This window comes from Anolis sagrei, chromosome 6 (assembly GCF_037176765.1).
Source record: "Anolis sagrei isolate rAnoSag1 chromosome 6, rAnoSag1.mat, whole genome shotgun sequence".
NCBI classification, from domain to species: domain Eukaryota; kingdom Metazoa; phylum Chordata; class Lepidosauria; order Squamata; family Dactyloidae; genus Anolis; species Anolis sagrei.
The window spans coordinates 113915594-113934926 of NC_090026.1; the positions used below are offsets into that span (position 1 = coordinate 113915594).

The window sequence follows — 19333 nt, forward strand, 5'->3', positions numbered from 1 at the left end:
AAGGTTCTGTAATGATCAGAGCAATTTCACTGCATTTTGATCCTTTTTGAAAAGAACAGAACAGGGCAGAGAACACATAAGTAACATTCACACTAAACTGCCATGATTATACCCTATGGCTCTGAGGTATAAGTAAAAAAAAGATGAGTGATGGATCTTGGGAAGCATGCAATTTGAGAGAATGATCACTGGAAAACCGAAAGTGAGATAGGAAGCATGGCATCATTACTTTTTTGGACAATAACTTCATGGTGGCTGGCTGGCTAAAAATTCCTATAACTGTTGTCCAAAACAGTAATTTCCCTAATTCTGGAACTAGGACATCAGATGTGAGAACATCAGGCAGCATGGATAGGTTGCAATCTATGAAAGCGCCATTTCATTGCTTGATCTAGTTTTGGGCTCCACAGAAATTATATCCCGAGCTACAGGATGTGAATCCACATTAGATGTCCTTACACTATTTTAGAACAAAGTTTCAACTTCACCTCTCATGGCAACATCCTAAAGAATGGGTTGCGGTGAGTTTTTCAGGCTGTATGGCCATGTTCCGGTAGTATTTTCTCCTGATATTTTGCCCGGCTCTATAGCTGGCCTCTTCAGAGGAACCTCTGAAAATGCCAACCACAGATGCAGGCACAATGTCAGGAGAAAATACTACTGGAACATGGCCATGCAGCCTGAAAAAACCCACAGCAACCCAGTGATTCCAGCCATTAAAGCCTTCTTAAAGAATTCTGAGATTTGCCGTTTACTGCAGAGTACTTAGAGTTCTAGTGTCTCCCTACAAAACACAGGATTCCATAGGAGGTTGCCATATTCGTTAAAGAAAAGTCGTATCACTGTGTAGGTTGTCATTATGCAATGTGAAAAGGTTCCAGGACATGAGGGGAGAAGACAAGAGTGTCACGAACTCTCCTACACCTTTACTGGGCAATCTAGGGCACATGGTGATTCAAGGAAAGGTTTCAGCAAAGGTTTCAGCAAAGAGTAACAGACAGAAGCCATTGTGCTCACTTTGTTTTGGCTCAGAGACCTTATTCTCTGATAGGAAGCTGTGAAACAGCAAAGAGCAATGGCTGAGGATGTCCAAAGTGCTTCATTCCTGATAGGGCAGGTGAATAAATCTAGAAGAATGGTACAATGCACACACAGGTTGGACTCCATCACAAAATGACATTTCCACTGCAACTGACATTTGGCCAAGAACACGCTTGTTTTTGTCACTGGAACACATATGGCATGGCCTGTCCTTTTGAAAGGTTTGAAACTGCAAGCTCAAGGCTCTGGAAACAAATTGTACACACAACAAGGGGCACTACAAATCCGATCCCTAATAGAGCCTTCAGGGGAGGAAAGGCGGGAGCCGACTATCCTCTGCTCACCTCAATCACTTGTCGCTGATTGAGTTCAGCAGGACTTGCATCTGTGTAAATAAAAGCCTGAGAGGGTCAAGGGAAATTAAGGGAAATAAGGGGAGAGAAAATCAGGCCACCAATATGTAAAATGCTCTCCAGCTGCTCTACTGCACCTCCTTCAATCTGTCCCCAACCCCTTAAGCTTGGGCCGCTTAAACTCTATATTTTCTACCGCCAGACAAAACACAGCCAGACATTAATTAAAGGGATAAAGAGCCCTTGCAGGGCTTTAAAACAGGAGTTTGCATAGAAAGCAATTTGTTATCTCACTGGAAATTTCAGCAGCAATTTGATCACTTAACATGACTCTGTGTTATGAATGTTTTATGATCTCCGGTTGGGCACCAATACACTAAAATGAACTTCTAGTTTTTGCCACTACATTGTCTAAGGGAAACACGCAACAAAATTTCCTCCCGCCTCCCCGCCTTCACAGTCTTTCAGATGGTGTGCCTAATTACCAATAAGGAGATAGCAGCCTAAGCTGTTTCTCTTTCTTGTTTTTTTGCAAAAGATGAGCAGGAGAGACCCTCAACAACCTCAGCAAATCAAGGACGGCTGCATTGACGTTCAGGCGTGGAAATCTGGTCTAGACACTGCCTCTCGCCTGCCCTCTTACTGCATCTTTGCACTCCAGAGAGCATAAATAAAAGATGAAGAGTTATGCAGGGGCAAAAATGCTGACTGAATATTAAGGAATGAGAAGCCAAGTGAGGGAATGTTTGCTTCTAAGCTGAAGAACAAAGACAAAAGCAGTTAAAGGGGCTCCTATGCATCTAAACAAAAAATGAATACTAATTGAGGGAAGCCAATTAATGTGAGAAACTTTAGCACAACATTGTTTTTAAATGGAAGGCTTAAAGCAACAAAAGCTAAGCACATTTATCTGGTAAGTAGCATTTGTACAGGACTCAGGCAAGTTCGGGGCTCAATTTTCAGCCTCCAGACTGTAAAAACTATCCACATTCCTGGGGGCTGAGTGACACCAAATCCAGAAGTGGCCAAAAAACGATTTCTCATTTCGAAAACTGAATTTTTTAAAAATGTTACTAGTGCAAGAGCTCTGTAATCTATTTAAAAGTGAATCACTAGTCTTGGAGACTTCTGGGGAGGGACAGTTTGTCCCTTTAGTGCCATATGAAAGGGAAGTCACACTCCTGCTGAAGACACAGTCTCAAAGCCTGGGGGTGATCCTGGATTCATTGTGGCCCTGGAACCCCAGGTGTCAGTGGTGGCCAGGAGCACCTTTGCACAGTTAAAACATGTGCACCAGCTGCACCAATAACTTGAGATGCCAGATCTGGCCCTGGTAGTCCACACTTTGGTTACCTCCCCTTTAGACTACTGCAATGTTCTCTATGTGGGGCTGCCTTTGAAGGTAGCAGAAGCTGCAACTGGTGCAGAGATCGGCAGCCAGGTTATTAACTGGAGCACTGTATTGTGAGAGGACAACTCCCATACTGCAGCAGCTCCACTAGTTACCAATCTACTTCCGGACTAAATAGAAAGTGCTGGGCCTGCCCTAAAAGGTTCAGGTCCAGACTATTTGCACGACTGCATTTACAAACCAGCTTGAGCACTGCGGTCTGCAGAGGAGGCCCTGCTCTTGGTCCCACCCCCGTCTCAAGCATAGCGAGAGGGAACGAGAGAGAGGGGCCTTCTCTGTGATCGATTTCTCCCCGCCTCTTGAACTCCCTCCCAAAAGATCAAAAAACTGCCTCCTCTCCTTTAAAAGCTGCTAAAACACATCTATGCACTCTGGTATATTCAAAGGAGGAAGATTAATATGTCTTGACATATAACATTATCTAGATATACTAAAGAATGTTTAGATATTGGAACTGATCTCAGCCTGTTAAGTTGTTGGCAACCATTTTATCCCTTAATAAGGTTTTAGTTGTTTTAAATTCTTATTCTGGTTAAATTCATATTGTGTGATTATGTTTGTTAGGATTGTCTAGTTTGTTTGTTTTTTGTTAATTTCTATTTGGTATTAAGTTTATAGTAATGGCTGTTCTATTTTCTGTGATGTGTCATGTTTTGAATGTAATCTGCTATTTGTCTCATATGTGTTAGAAACTGGTCTGAGTCCTTCCAGGGAGATAAATAAAGTATTATTATTATTATTATTATTATTATTATTAGTGGTAGTAGTAGTAGTAGTAATCTAGTAAAACAGGAAACACAAAAACCACTCTGAGGATGTAAGTAGACTCTGGACCACATTTTCCCATCCCCATTTAGTGCTTTTAAGTGTTCAGAGGACTCTGTGTACATTATTTTGTTGGCCTCATCTAAGGCTAGCCACCCATCTTTGTTCTTAGAGTTCCAAATGGCATAGAATAGCTTCTATTGGCGTCATCCAATATATATTTAATTATATAGAGCACTGTCAACATGGTGTTACACAAACAAAGATAGGGAATACACAAACTCTGGCCCTACATGAACAAAGACAATCTAGAGGAATCCATAGACTCATAACCATCTCCCATTTTATCGCAACACTTTGTATACAAAGCTTCCTTTGAAGGCAGTTCAGAAATGGCAGGGGAAACAGAACAAACTGGGAAGTCACTTCCTGGGACTGGCCACTTTGAATATCATTCCAGCATTACACTAACTCCATTATTTCCTAAGCAGTTTCCAGGCTTCTTGGTTTAAAACCCTAAAGATCTCGGGAACAGATTAACTGAAGAAACCAGGTTCTTATTCAATTGTAAAGATCATCATCCTTTCATACTCTCTTCCAAGTTCCATCACCTACAGCAATATGCTATGTTGCTACTAGAAAAGCGTCAAAATTTTGTCACCTGTCATAGCTAAAAGCAATTTCATATCTTCAGGGACAAAGCAAGAAATTTTTCAAGCATCATAAAGAATATCTTATATCACCTTTGAGACAAACTAAAGAAAGATTATGCTACCAACTTCTTCCTTGGAGCTAGTCTCGAAGGTGCTACATTATTCCTTTGCATACTGATCCAGACTAACACAGCTGTGGCTTTGAATAAAGGAACAAGTGCGAAAAGCAACTTGGGTGGGAGGGAGGCATCCTAAGTTGTGGCAGCTGGTCAGAAGGCTCCGCATCATGTCAATAATTTCTAGCCAAAATACAAACCATAAGTCATATCTACCAGCACAAGAAAACACAATGTCTCCCTACTTTTTCTCAGTCCAAGTCTTTCAAATAATCACACCTGTGGGTGAAGTGAACCAAGACTCGGCTGCCTGGTCTTATACACAAGCACCTTCATGCTCTGTAGCACATGCCAAATTAAAAGAAATTCACTTTTATATTTATGTTGCACCTTCTTATAGCCGTGCAGCACTCAAATGGCCCTATTAGATTATGTCACTGAAATGGCAGCCATCTAAATTTAGTAGTTCTATCTTTAAGCAGTCTTTTCCACCAATCTGTGTTGGACACAAAGGTAGGCTAATGGCATTATAACTGTCTGGCTCCCCGTGGATCTTTTATTAAAAGCTGGCATTAGCCAACAACCTAATCCTCCTATTAAAGAGAAAAGTTGCACTGGAAAGTAGCATACCTTTGTGAAATATTAGAAGTCTCATATTTAAATTCTCTAAGAAGTCTCAGAAATAGAACATCCAGATCAGGTGATGAGTTAAGTTTGCCAGTTAGCTGTCACTTCTTTCATCAGATAATCTCTTGAAGAATGTACTAGTATCTATCCAACATCATCATAGGTGAAAATTAATAATTCAAGAGCTCAAGAGTTCAAAACTAAAAAAAAAAAATATCCCTGAACATCTCTGAAATCTATCTCCCAACTCTTTTAGCAATAACATCACCTCTTATTCAACTGCCTCCCTGGTTGGTTTTCTGCTTCTTATGCCTTTTAATTTGTTTCCATGTGTTTTAGTAATACACTCTTTTAGCCATACAGGAACAGGGCTTCCTCCTTTTATTGTCTTCTGTACACTGTGGTTTCACTTTCGCAAAGGAAGTATTCTTGGCTATTAAGGTTTCCTTGACTATGCTTCTTAACCACATGGGCATCCCCTTGGCCCAGGTTCCTCATTTGTTGTCAACATTTTATCCAAGCTTTCGATTATTGTGGTTTTGAACAAACTCCAAGCATCTCAGGAAGTGATACTATTGGGATCAAGAGGGGAGGGGGCAGTCCTCGCACAGTTTTCAAGCTTTCTTGTCAATTCTGCTTTTTTACTTTAGTAGCAAACACAAAAGATAGCTTAGACTGGGCAATATATCAGTGTATTAGGGCAACTGTTTAATACAATGATAGGAATAATTTATATAAATGATTACAGTTTATTGGTGCCATGGTAGGAATCATGAAGGCTTCCAGATGTTTCTGGACTGAAAGCCCCATCATCTCAAAAGAGCCCAGCTTTGGGTTGCAGTCCAACAATGCTGCATGATTTTCACTCCTGTTTACGGGATATGATAGATGATGGAGAAAGACAAGTTGACCAAAAGGTGGGAGACTTTGCTGGCCCACCTCCTTAAATATGGCTTTTATGAAGTGAACACGCCTGCATAGTAGGAACACAAAAATCTTTTCTTCAAGGTGTGAAGACAACCCTAGGTAATCAATATATCTGAGAGAAACCTTTCATAGAATAATACTCGAGATCTTCAAAATTTCACACTAAAGATGACCAAGTCAGAACAATGGTCTCCTATGGCACTGAGGACAGAATACTACCAGAGAGACATATACATCTAAGTGTGGTTCACACAAGCATATGTCAGCTTTTGAACTGAGTTCTAAGTATTATTCTGTAGCCCTGTGTAAAACATTCAACATTTTCTCCCTGCCAGCTATAAAGCCTTGGTAGGTAGATTACCAATTGAGAAAGGAGAGGAGAAAGCATACGAGGGTGTATTACAACCATGAACACATTCCCATTTCCTTTCCCCTCTGAGCCAAGATGAGCCACTTCATCAACATCTAACATTAAGCAGGAGGAGCCCTAACGAAGCTTGACAATTGTTCTAGGTGTATGATGGGATGCAAATGGCTAGAGCAGTGGTTCTTAACCTTTGTCCCTCAAGATGTTTTAAACTTCAGCTCCCAGAATCTCTGATCATTGGTTGGGGGGGGGGGGCTCTAAAAATTGGGAGGACCAAAGGTTGAGTACCAGTAAGATAGCCTATCTCCTCCCCCCCAAAACCCCCAGATATACACAGGAAGTAAGCACAGAACCACCTAGGCCCACCTATTTAATGTAAGCTACCAGTCTGAAAGCAGAATTGCCTGATCACTACCCAATTTTAATCCTTGTATGTTCAATCAAACATCAGTCTAGATTTTTATAAGTCCTAAATTGTTTAGCAGATATAAGAATAAGTGCAGGATAGACAAACTTCTTGACATTTCATGCGCAGCAAAATATACATTTTACTTCATGGTCCAGGAACCAAGATCTGGAGCATAATGATGAAGACCTAGCTACCTGCCACTTTCCAGCAACTTATGCAAAATGGTTTTTAAATTATTTGCCACTACCACCTCCAAAACTTTCAATTTTTCTTCACTGTGGCCATGTGTTAAACTTTTTCCAAAGATCCAAATTACAATCATTCTATTATCTGTGCTTTATCACCAGCTTATTTTGCCTCTGAGCTCCATACATGTACAGTTTTATCAGTTGAAAAACAATATTTTGGAATTGGAAATTTCTAGGAGTCAAGGACTCAACAATAGAAAGAGGCAACTATCAGGAAATGTTTATTCCACGCAAAGGTCACAGTTGTCCCAGAACTGTGTTTTGTCAGCAACGGCTAGACAGAAACATTGATGAATTCAATAAGTGACTGATAGTCCAGGAGTCTGGCCTTCCAGAGAGGTCCCCAAAAGGTCGTACTAGTGTGAACATAACCAGAAGCCAAGATAAAGAATATCTTTAGGGTACAGTGACATAAAACTTTCTGCAACATACTGAACTATGCCCTGGGCTCTATGGCACCATATGTCAGACAAAATCCTGTGCCTCACAGCTGTTTCTATGACCAGCCTGTGAACTCTGTTATAAGGAAATGAGAATCCAGCTGCAGTCATACAAAGCCAGACAGGGGTTCGCAGTCCTTTAAATGTATAAGCAGTCTATTAGAATGAACACGTAAGGCTCATCTTCTCCCACTAGAAGGTTCAAAGAAGGGTCTTTTTGGCTGCTGCATCTCAATTATTGAAGATCCTCCTGTGGAAGGTCCCATTGGCTTCAATACTGATTGCCATATAGTGCCAAGGCAAAATGGGTTATTTTATTAAAACCTTTGGGACTCAATTTACCTTAACGGTATATGAGTCTGGTTTTGAATCACTGCAACCTATTAAACTGGTAATACTTGTTGCTTTGTTCCAGTTTCAGATTAAAATAATAAAATAATTTTAGCCACATAAAAACATTACGGTTTTATTGTTTTAATCTGGAATGACATTAATTTGCTTGTTGTTTTATCTTTACACTACCTTGAAATCCCATAATAAAGGGCCAGTTATAAACAAAAGGAAAACTCCATTCGTCTTTAACCTTTTTCTGTTTCTCAGAAAACTGTAACTCTTCAATCTCATTCCTTAAACTGATAACACTCAACATATAAACAAGACCAAGCATTAGGAGCCACAGCCTTAGTGTTCTGTGCATTCCCAATTCTTTACTATGAAAGAAAAAGGCATAAATTGTATCATAAGAAGGAATGTCCCTTCCTAGAAGAATATATGAAGGCCCCTACACATGTGTGACTTTTGTGTGCAATTCTTTGAAAGCAGAATCATGAGAATTATGGTGAGAATCACACAGACTTTCAGATATAGTCAGTCCTCCACATTTGCAGGTTTATTCTGAGAACCTCTATGTCAGTACTGGATCACCTATGGCCTTCCAGGTATTCTGAACTTCAGCTCCAAAAATTCCTGACCATTTGAGAAGCTGGCTATGGCTTCTGGGATTTGGGAGTCCAATAAGCCTGGAGGGCAACAGGCTGTGCAGGCCTGCTCTAGGTCTTTCAATGTGACTTTATGTTCAACTTTTATCAGAAACTGACCATAGGATTGCAATGGAAGACCTAGAGATTGTTTGAAAGAATACTTCTGTAAGAATTCTGTAGGAATCTCTATGTCTTCCTTTATATTTATGTTGACCACATATTCACTCTTGTTCTCTCTCAGTTAAAAAGAAATCGCAGTGTCCTGATTTCTGGCATCTCTGCTTTCAAAGTAGGCCTGCACCCCTGACCCCCACAAAACTGGATGGCCTACTTTATTGTTTAACTACAACCTTCAATACTCTTTCCTTTTGAATATCCTGGCCAAGGCTGTTGGGAACTGTTGGCCTCCAACATCAGGAGCATCACAAGATTCCATCCCTAATTTAAAGCAAGATTTTCCAATGTGTCAGAGTACAGCTTCCATCTTTCAAAGCCAATGTGTTCTATATTGGATAGGAAAGATAGGTCTCATATTCGGACTCACTCTATGCAAGAATGCAGAAGACCGATTTATATGAATTCCAGAAAGCTATACACTCCCTGCTGAAGAAAGAGAACCAGGCCAGAGTATACGAAACCTACATGACTGGACTATATATAGAGAAACTCAAACACCATACAATTAAAACCATTCATGACAAGGGGAAAGAACAGCCAAACATCAAAAGTGAGTTATGCTCCTAGTGGGTGTAGAAAGGCATGTAGCTTGCAAACATGAATGACAGGAGCACATAGGGATAAACACACTCTGAACAAACCTTGGATTGCCTATCCAACATGCCTAAAGCTGCAAGAATTGTGGATGTTTATAATATGACTTGCACACATCACCAACAAGTCAGGAGCTTCAAACAAAGATTTTGTCATCACAAGGAAGCAAAATCTAGGGCTGTGAAAAAGAAATGGTCCTCAGTTGTCTGACAGGTTTCTCAGCTTCTGACACAAAATACTGTGACAATGATCCTTGCTGAAGTGGCACTCAAAGCTGACATAAAAACACCCACACAGAGATTCAGGATTAAGCGTTGTTCCTTAAGATATGAGCATTCTCTATCACACACATACACAAAACTAAAATATACCAATATTTTTGTTTACAGTTTCAATTTTGAAAAAATAGAGCTGCTCTTCTAGTTTTCCTCTCAAAAAGCAACATTACTCTTTGGTTCTGTCTTAATTTCTCTAAGAAGAGAATGTGTTCTCCATCTGCCCAGATTATACCTACCATTGTTTAGCAAATAGTATATCTCCTGTCCTTAAAATGTGTTGTAAAAAGTAAATGACTTCCATTCCAAAACTATTTGTTTCACAATTCCAGGCACTCTTATGCCAAGGAGCAGTGCTCTTCCAAACATTTATACTCACTCTATCTTTATCATCAGCTACGTCACAAAGGATGTCATCACGGTCAAGGATTCCCCCATCACCATGTTCCAAACGATGTACTTGTATCCAGTAGTTTGGATCCTATATAGAAACAAAGAGATGCACACAGATCATATAGATGAAAGCAAAGGTTCCTCCCATAGTTAGTGAATCCATAGAACCTCTTTGAAACCATCTCACCAGGTTAAAACCCCTCAATTAAAAGCCAGCTGCTATCTATAAATTGAAATGACTGATCCATCTAGATTGACAGTGTCTGTGATAAATCTTCATCATGATTTTTTCCAATCATCATAATCATATCTTTGTTTTTCTCTTAGAAGAGACCACAGGAGCACCTGAGGTCCTTTCACTAGTGATACAATCAGCTCAGTCCAGGATGTCATGCATCCAAACCATCAAATCTGCCACTGGTTCAGAGATCATACTGCCTAAAAGTGGGGGTATGTGCACTATGCTCCTTCCCACAAATCCTAAATAACACTTTCTTTGGAAGAGAGACAAAGCATAAAACAAACACTGTGCTCCAAAGAAGATGACTGCATGTACATAAAACATCCTAATCCAATATATTGCTTTGAAGGTGTCCTGAGCTACATCTCTCACTAGGGCAATTCAATATGGCTATTAATCTGGTATGATAATTGTAATTCAAAATATCTGGAAAGCAACCATTTAGGAGCAATTGGAATAAGGCAATCATTGGACTAGGCTTTTCGGAATTCCTGATCACCTGGGAAACCACTAATGCAGTAGCATACAGAGGGGACTTGTATCACATCCTATGTAAGCAACTTCCCTTAGAACTCAAGAGAAGTTTGCCTTTTTTGACTCTGGGAGCAACTACAAAGGAAAGTCGAGCTGTACAAATTAGTTCCCCATATGTGAATATAAATATGTCCTTTGGAACTTTGAGGCAAAGATCAAAACTTTGAAAGTATTGCAAAATCACAGGAATCTAGTAGGAAAGAATGAAATGAAGAATGAGAAGATCTTTGGGATCTGACATGGGCAGAGTAGGATGGCATTTTAGAACCAACTCAAGTTAAGATATGGGTGGAAAAACACCAAAGGTTATAGTAACCTGTCTTAAATAATAAGTGGCCAAAGCATGGACAAAAAATTCACAAGAATCCAGAGAGCTGTGGCTTACAGTTCATTATATCCAAACATGCTTATGTTGACTTTAGCCAGATGAATCAGTTTGCAAACTCTGAAATGTAGGGAGCCGGTAGTAGAGAGCCAAGGGCATTGTTCAACTATAGCAAATAAAACATTCTTGTACAGTTAATCACAAACCTGTTATGCTTGGAGCCAATATTAGAACATGTATCACACAGTTTTTGACTAATCTAAATCAGGGATAGGCTGGACAAGTTACATGTGTGTCTTTTTAAAATAAAGAGGAAGATTTTGAAGTTGCTAAATCAGCTAAGGCTAGGAGTCCTAATCTCTAAGAAGATGAATCCAGGAATATTGTTTGGGAGGGACAGGAGATGAACCATCTTCAATTGTCCTGGAATTTCCTACCCATAATGCATGACAACCATTAATTATCTTTGCCCATTTTATATTTCTGCTTGACAATTGGATTGTAATAATAGTAAGTAAGTAACTTAATGCCTGTTAGTACAGTAGGCTGGTTTAGTATGCAAGATTGTAAAATGCAATTTCATCTCAAACAGCTTTGAATACCATAGAATTGCTCTGGAAGACCTAGCAATGCATTAGGAAGCTGAAAACAATGGAATCACACTGAAAGCTTGGAGAGAACATTTCTCTGCGAATTTTAGGTCATTTGGTGCAATTCTATGGTATGCTTCGGATAGAAGCTCCAAGATGTTCCTTTCAGGTAAGAATAATAGGGTTCCAGAGTATGCAAAAATTGTATTATGTGATTAATGCCAGAATTGATTTTTCTACTTTCTATCCCACCCCCCTTTCCTGGATTTCCACAGCCCCTTGCAGTGGTTCCCGACCTTTAGGCCTCCAGGTGTTTTGTACTTCAACTCCCAGAAATCCCAGCCAGCTTACCAGCTCTTAGGAACTGTGGGAGCTGAAGTCCAAAACACCTGGAGGTCCAAAGGTTGGGAACCACTGAAGAATATATAGCCTGGTTTGCTGGTTCTTTGTCTGCATTCACAGTGGGGGTTTTTTTTCTTTTTTTAAAGCTGGTATACAGTATGAAAGGTATATAGTATATAACGCAGCCTATGTTGTACTAAGTACATACTTTCCCCTCCCAATCACATCACTGTTGGCAGCACAACCAGAAAAAAAAACCCAAAAAGCACATGCTTTCATTTGACACTAACAAAGAAAACAGATTATAAAACAAAACTACGGTTTCTTATTTCACTCTCATTAGCCAAGAGGTGGCTGTTCTGCTCCTTCATACCTCACAGACTGAGTAATAGTTTATATTTATAGAATCCCTAACAATGCTACCTAAGAAGGAGGAAAATATTTAAAAGAGGCATCAAAAGGAAAAAGGAAAAAGAATTTTGTATTCTGTGGGGAAAACACGAGTAGTTCAGAGGACTTTCTAAAACAAAAACTGGAAGCAGAGTGAAAGCAATCATCAACTTAGCTCTCCTTTGACTGAAATTCTTGAACTTGATCAAATGCAAAGCCGTGGACTTACCAGACACATTTGAAATCAGAAAAGTACATCAAAATACTAGTTTTCATGTTTAAAAAGGCATCCAGATCCTGCCTGATACTGAAAACAAGAAGGATTAAGCCTGGATTATATTTCCAAATACCCTCCTGGGTCCTTGGAAGGTAATTCTACTATATAGGGAGATTAATTTCCAAGTTGCCACTCCTTAAGACTAAGTTTTAGCAGAATACTTTGGATTCATAGGTATGTTTCACGGCCATTCAGTAGCAAAGTAACTGTCTCTCCTTATCAAATTTGTGGTTTGATGTGGTTTCCTTAAAAATAAGTTTAGAACTGGTTTGAGTAATTGGTCTGCTTAATGTAAGGAGTAAATTGTTATGTTTCTGTGAACCATAGCTCAAACCCAACCTCATATTATGCTAATTCAAAACACACCAGCCACTGATGCGGGTGAAAGGTTAGAATAGAATGCTGCTGAATCATGACCATGCAGCCCAAAAAACCTACAGCAACCCAATTATCCTAGCTATGAAAGCCTTCTACAATGTATAGGACCATGTTGGAAATCTATTCTCAGTAGATGTTGAAACAACAAATCCCTGTGCTGTATATCTGCTCATCCGCACCTCTAGTGGTGCATTATATACAAAACAATGGGCTTCTGCTGTAGTGTTTAGTCAAGTGGAAATGAATGTCCAAACTCAATGTGCCCCTATTATGTGTTACCAGGGTTGCTACTCTTCCTTGAATTTGCAAGCATGGCTCCAATAATAATTTCTTGCTCCAAGCAAGTGCATTTGTTTACATCTGAGGGACAGCCAAGTGTACTGAGGCGACGCTTATTCATGCTGCAATCACAAATAAATCAAAAGCATTTTGTTGCAATGGAAGATAGATTTCAGAGTTACACTGTGAGGAACACCATTGTTAAAAACATGAACTTTGGTTGCTGCTCTGGTTATCTAAAGACATCTTAAAGGGTAGTGTATAGTATAGTTAAGTCAGGAATTTCTAGGTCCAATATCACTGTATCCAGGAATGCCCAAGGCAATTTTATCCAAGCAATAATCTTGTAGCTTGAATTATAGTAGAGGAAAACAATGGTGAACTTGTTATAAAGCTGCTTAAAGGATTTGTCTGTTTAAAAAAAGAGTAGGGAAGATATGTCCCTTCACATATATTAGATTGCAATACCCATGACTGATCATCAATTGCTATATTGGTATGGGCTGATGGACATTCTGTCACAGCCATATCTGAAGGATCATATACTCCCTTCTTCTGATACATATGCAACACAATGAAAGTTAGTATCACCAGAAATCTTATTGTTCTGCACATGAGCTCTTATTTTGCCTCACTCCCTATTCTTTAGAAAGTGCCAGCAGGTATTGTTTGTTTTTCAACAAATGTCCAGAAGGAGAATGGCTTTGTTTCATCTTACAGCCATACTATTGATTCTAGAAAAGCTAGAGAGGAGTCTTTTGTGACTCTTCCTGTTCAACAAGGTGCCAACATAAAACAGTAGGTCAGCAAGACTAGACAGGGCAGGAAACGCCCACAAACTAGTTTGACAGCAGCTTAAGTTACAACTAGCATCTCTCGTAAGTAAATACGAACATACTTTCAGTCCTTTTATTGAAAATCTCCCACTCTGTACAAAGTAGCCCTTTTCTCTTTGATTCCTCTGTTCACACAGTTACATCTTCACAAGAATCAACAAAGAAAATTAGTATTGTGTTCTCTTTTGGAGAAAAACTTATGTCAACAAAACCTGCACTGTCAGTTTACAGAAATAAATTTCAAGATTTCAATCAGGTTTGCAATCACTCTGTAAGACATCACTTGCAGAACTTGGACATGATAATATTAGGACTACATGTCCCAAAATCCCCCAGACAGAATAGTCTGGGGCAGAGTTGTGTGTGGAACCGTTTTCCTTCATTACATCCGTTCTTTCGTTACCTCCTGGTATGAAAATCAGCTCAATACAAAAGCAAGTAGGCACTGATCCCAGCTTTTCGCCTGCTATTTGTGAACATGTGGCACTCCATGCTGTCCTGCCTTGGAAAGAGTGTGTGTATGGTTTGTAGGCCTAGAAAGCACACGTGTCTGCCTACAGCCAAATACCTCCCCTAGACTAATAAACAGAACTTGCCTCCTTGCCTTGGAAAGAGTGTGCATGTGGCATGCAGGCCCAGGAGAGAAAACACACACGTCTGCCTGCAGCCAAGCACCTCTCTTCTAGAGTAGAAACAGGTAAGAAGCCTTCTGCCTGGAGCTGAGCGCCAGCTTAAATGCCTAAAATGATGGGAAGGGGACCACCTGGGAAGCCCCCCCCCCCCAATAATGGGACGATAGAACTTATCTTTTGGCATCCCAGAGCAAAAACAGATATGTACCTTCCCGATTTCGGGAGGCTCCAAAAACACAAATCAGGGCCCCCACCAAGAGCCAGGACACAAAATGGGTCAAAATTTACCCTGAACGCACAAGCCTAATCTGGAGTTTTTAGCCCCCAAGTGTAACTTTTTTACTGTATTGCAGAAGGGGGGTTCAAGTGACAAATTAATATGCTTAATTCCACAATTAAATGCAAGATTCAAACTAGATTTTTAAACCTGAGCGTTTACATGTGTAACCATAACATGTAAAATTTAAGGCAAAGTTTTGAGGCATACAGTTTTTCCATGCTAATTTACAGTATTATCACTTTTAATAACTTTGAATGAGGCTATTAATTAACAGAATTCATGTACATCTTGAAAACAGAATATGCTCTTTCAGACTAATGAACTTAGACACTATAATTACAAGATCTATATCAACTGCTTTATATTATTGGACAGTTTATGGGAAGACTGGACTATTTAATCAGAAAACCTGATATACAGCACAATGAAATGATCATTTAGCTATACAAGTCAAAACAAGTAAAGTCTCCTATTTCCTGATTACGCCCAAGTTACATTTTGATGACACTCTGAAAGTCAATGAAACAATACAAATTATGCAATCCAGAGACTTAAAGAACTGAATAGGTTTTATGCTATTGACCTAAAGAAGGCAGGGTTATAAATACAAACACTTTACAGCTTTACAATTTGCTATAAATAAATGTTTTGTCACTTACATAGAAATAACCTCTTTTCTAAAACAATGAATCTACAGAAGCAACAGGCATAATAATTGTGTTAGTCTTTAAGGTGCCACAAGACTCTTTGTTGGATTTATTGCACCTTAACTTGCTCGAGGAAGCAAAATGAAGCAATCTGAAAGCAATTTGCCCAACACAAAGCAAACTGGTGGCCATTGCACTGTTTTACAATTAGTAGCAACAGGGGAGCACAACGACCCTTGGACACCATAATACAAAGATGAAGGGAAAGAAACCATGGCCAAGTGTTGTGTCACCCAAAACAAACCAAGGCAGTAAACTACTGATCGAAATGAGTTTCGATTAAGTGTGATTAAGCAGTATGCCAGCAACAAGGAAGCCATGTTGCTAAAGGCATTTTGGCCACCTTGATAAACCATCTGCTGAAAGCCAATGATTTCATGTCAGTAAGATCTTTGCATACGAGCAGTGCATAGCTCACTGAGCAAAGCCCTAATTGTACTGTACTGCTGGGTCAATGCGTAATAATAATACTATATCTGAATACCCTCCAAGTATCCTGATATCCTGACTGGACTGACCTTGAGGGAGCTGGGGGTGGTAACGGCCGACAGGGAGCTCTGGCGTAGGCTGGTCCATGAGGTCACGAAGAGTCGGAGACGACTGAACGAATGAACAACAACATCCTGATATGGGAGCCAATAGTGATTAATCCTCTTTTCATGTTTTTCCTCTCCTTCTACTGTTCCTCTTCATCCTCAGTTTGCTTTGGTTTCTGCAGACTGATGCCCTTTCTACACAGCCATTCAAAATTCAAATTATCTGCTTTGAATTTGAGTATATGGCACCACCAAGAAGGCCCTCTCCCTCATCCCTACCAGCCGCACTTGAGACGGTGGTGGGAGCAATAGAAAGGCCTGCACTGGTCTGTAGGGGGAGATGTGATCGCGGAGATAGGTAGGACCTGAACATAGCCATTAGATGAAATGCTTTAGCTTCAATTTTCAAGTAAATGTTGTTACAGGTGTCTAAAGGAAGAAAAGTAATAGTACTGTTATCTGTGGTTATAAAGCTGGTGTTGCAAACCAATCGCCTTTTAGATGTTGCTAGGCTCCATCTCCTGTCAGAGACTACCAGCATCTTGACAAAAAACACAAAACCTATAAGCATTAGGGTCTGACTTGAATGCACACAACAACCATATTATGTTTTTACCAGGAAGCAATGATCAAATAATGCCATTATCCCAAATTACCGAAATCACAGCATTTCCTCTGTTAATAATAAATGGGAAATACAATCCCTCTCTCTTGTTTCTGAAAACTTAAAAGCAAAATATTAAAACCTGTTATTTTCATGGGAGTACAAAGAGCTTTCTGTTTCAAATGACAAGCTACAGCCAAACTTGAAATATTTTAATTCAGCACTACATGGGAGCTATGCCATCTTAGCTTCTCAAACAAGAGAAATGCCAGCATTCCTTAATGCGCAGAGAAAGCAAAGGGGAAAATTTTCCTAAAACTTCTCAAGTAAAGAGTTTTCATGTTAATAACAATTGCAACTTTCAGGAGTTCCATGTGTATATGTTTTCAGTCTATTTATCACTGCTACACTTGTGTTAATGTTAGCGCCTGACATTAATATCTTAAGCTCACAGTGTCAATATCATGCCTTGCCACCACTAAAAGATTACACAGTACAATTTGTTTGAAACTATTATGTTTCCAAAGGTCCCTAATAGGAGGCCAGTAGAGAGCACTGTTTGAACAGTGCTAAGACAATAGCTTATTCTTCAGAGGTTGCAACATTTCATGCTGTGAACAGACGCAAGGAAGCATTCTGAGTCAACTGCACAATCTTGACACCAAGATCTATAAATACTCATTAACTCTTTTTGTGAGTTGTCTGAAAGGAGTTTAAGGCATTCACAATATTTATATGTTTTGATTTATTTAAATAGGTAAACCATTGATGACATTTTTAAGCTTTCTAATTGGTATACAGTGGTTTTACTAACTATATAAACACCCTATAAGTATCAGATGCCATCTGATTTTGAAAGCCATGCAGAGTCAGTCCTGGTGAGTACTTGGATGGGAGAGAACTAATGCATACCTAATGCTGTAGGTTATATTTGAGAGGAAGGACTGTCAAAATCACCTTTAAGTATTCCTTGCGTAAGAAAATGCTTTGAAAATCATGAGGTCACCATAGGTCAACAAGCAACTTGAAGGCACATATGCATATATCCCACCCTGAGATTTGCTGGCGCACGGTGTGTTGGAAATCCTTTAGTTGTTGATGCCATTCACCAAAGGAGTACAGTGGTCAACATAATAAGAGCATAGGTCTGTTACACAGTTTCATGAACTATAAATCCGAAGATTCATAGAACAGTGCTATTCTTTTTCTTTCTTTCTTTCTTTTCATGTCAGGAGCGACTTGAGAAACTGCAAGTCGCTTCTGGTGTGAGAGAATTGGTAGTCTGCTAGGATGTTGCTCAGGGGATGCCCAGATGTTTTACAATCCTTTAGAAGGCTTCTCTCATGTCCCCACATGAGAAGCTGGAGCTGACAGATGGGAGCTTACCCGCTCTCCAGATCCAAACTGTCAACCTTTTGGTCAGCAGTCCTGCCAGGACAAGTGCTTAAACCAGGTATGTGCAAACCCAGACCCAGGGAGCAAATGTGGCCCTTTGGGCTCTTTTCTTAGGCCTTCATCGCTCTCACCATCCTATCCTTCCTACTCTCTTTCTTTCCTCCTTCCATTCTTCCCTTCCTTCCTCCCCTCTCTCTTTCTGCTTCCATCCTTCCTTTCCACTCATCCTTCCCTCTTTCCTCACTCCTTCCCTCTCTCTCATTCTCCTTCCTATCTTTCCTCCCTCCATTCCTTCCTTCCACCCCTACCTTCCTTCCATCCTTCTCTTCCTCCCCTTCTTCTTACTTCTCTTTTTCCTTCCTCCTGGGGGATGTTTAGCGAGGAGACGAGAAGGTAGAGGGGGAACATGAGAACCATTTTCATGATTTCAAAGGGTGTCCCATTGAGTGAGGAGGGGAAAACCGACTTTCTGCTGCTCTAGAGACCAGGGCACACGCGACTGATAGTTTCAAATGGCAGGGAAAGAGATTAGACTGAAAAGATTAGGAAGAACTTCCTGAGAGGAAGAGTTGTTGGAGAATGGCATAGGCTGCCTCAAAATGTGATAGAGGCTTTCCCGCAGAGGCAGTCTATTTAGAGTGCTTTGATTGTGCCTTCTTGCATGGCAGGGGGTTGGACTGGATGGCTCTTGGGGGTCTCTTTCAGCTCTAAGATTCTATATCAGGAGTAGACAATATGGGGTCTAATGGATACACTTTTTCCTCTCCTGTTCACCATCTCATCCTGACCAAGACCAACCCTTTTGGGGACCAAATGTTTCCTGTCTTTCCTTCACTTTCTGCCTCCAAAAGAGAAGAGGAAGGGAAGGAAAGGATATGGAGGGGACTTGGGGAGAACCCTCTCCCTCCTGGCTCACCCACCACACTCTGGCCCACCATGCGACCCCCAAGTTAGAAAGTTTGCCCATGCCTCAGTTAACCCATTGCACCACGAGGGTCTCTAAGACAGTGCTATGAAAGTATAGTTTAGATCAGTGGTTCTCAGCCTGGGGTCCCCAGATGTTTTTGGCCTTCAACTCCCAGAAATCCTAACAGCTGGTAAACTGACTGGGATTTCTGGGAATAGTAGGCCAAAAACATCTGGGGACCCCAGGTTGAGAACCACTGGTTTAGATACACACCCTAACAGCCAACCCATATATTACAATGCTT

The 19333-nt window shown here is 40.2% G+C and overlaps 1 protein-coding gene across 12 annotated transcripts in view; it reads right to left on the reverse strand.

The window, feature by feature from the left end:
• Nucleotides 1-19333, reverse strand: part of PARD3 (par-3 family cell polarity regulator) — a 620400-nt gene that overhangs the window by 517568 nt on the left and 83499 nt on the right. For all 12 annotated transcript variants that reach the window (XM_067470360.1, XM_067470359.1, XM_060782524.2 and 9 more), the window contains exon 2: nt 9763-9864. In XM_067470360.1, coding sequence (XP_067326461.1) covers nt 9763-9864 — 102 coding nt within the window. The remainder of the gene's footprint in view (nt 1-9762; nt 9865-19333) is intronic.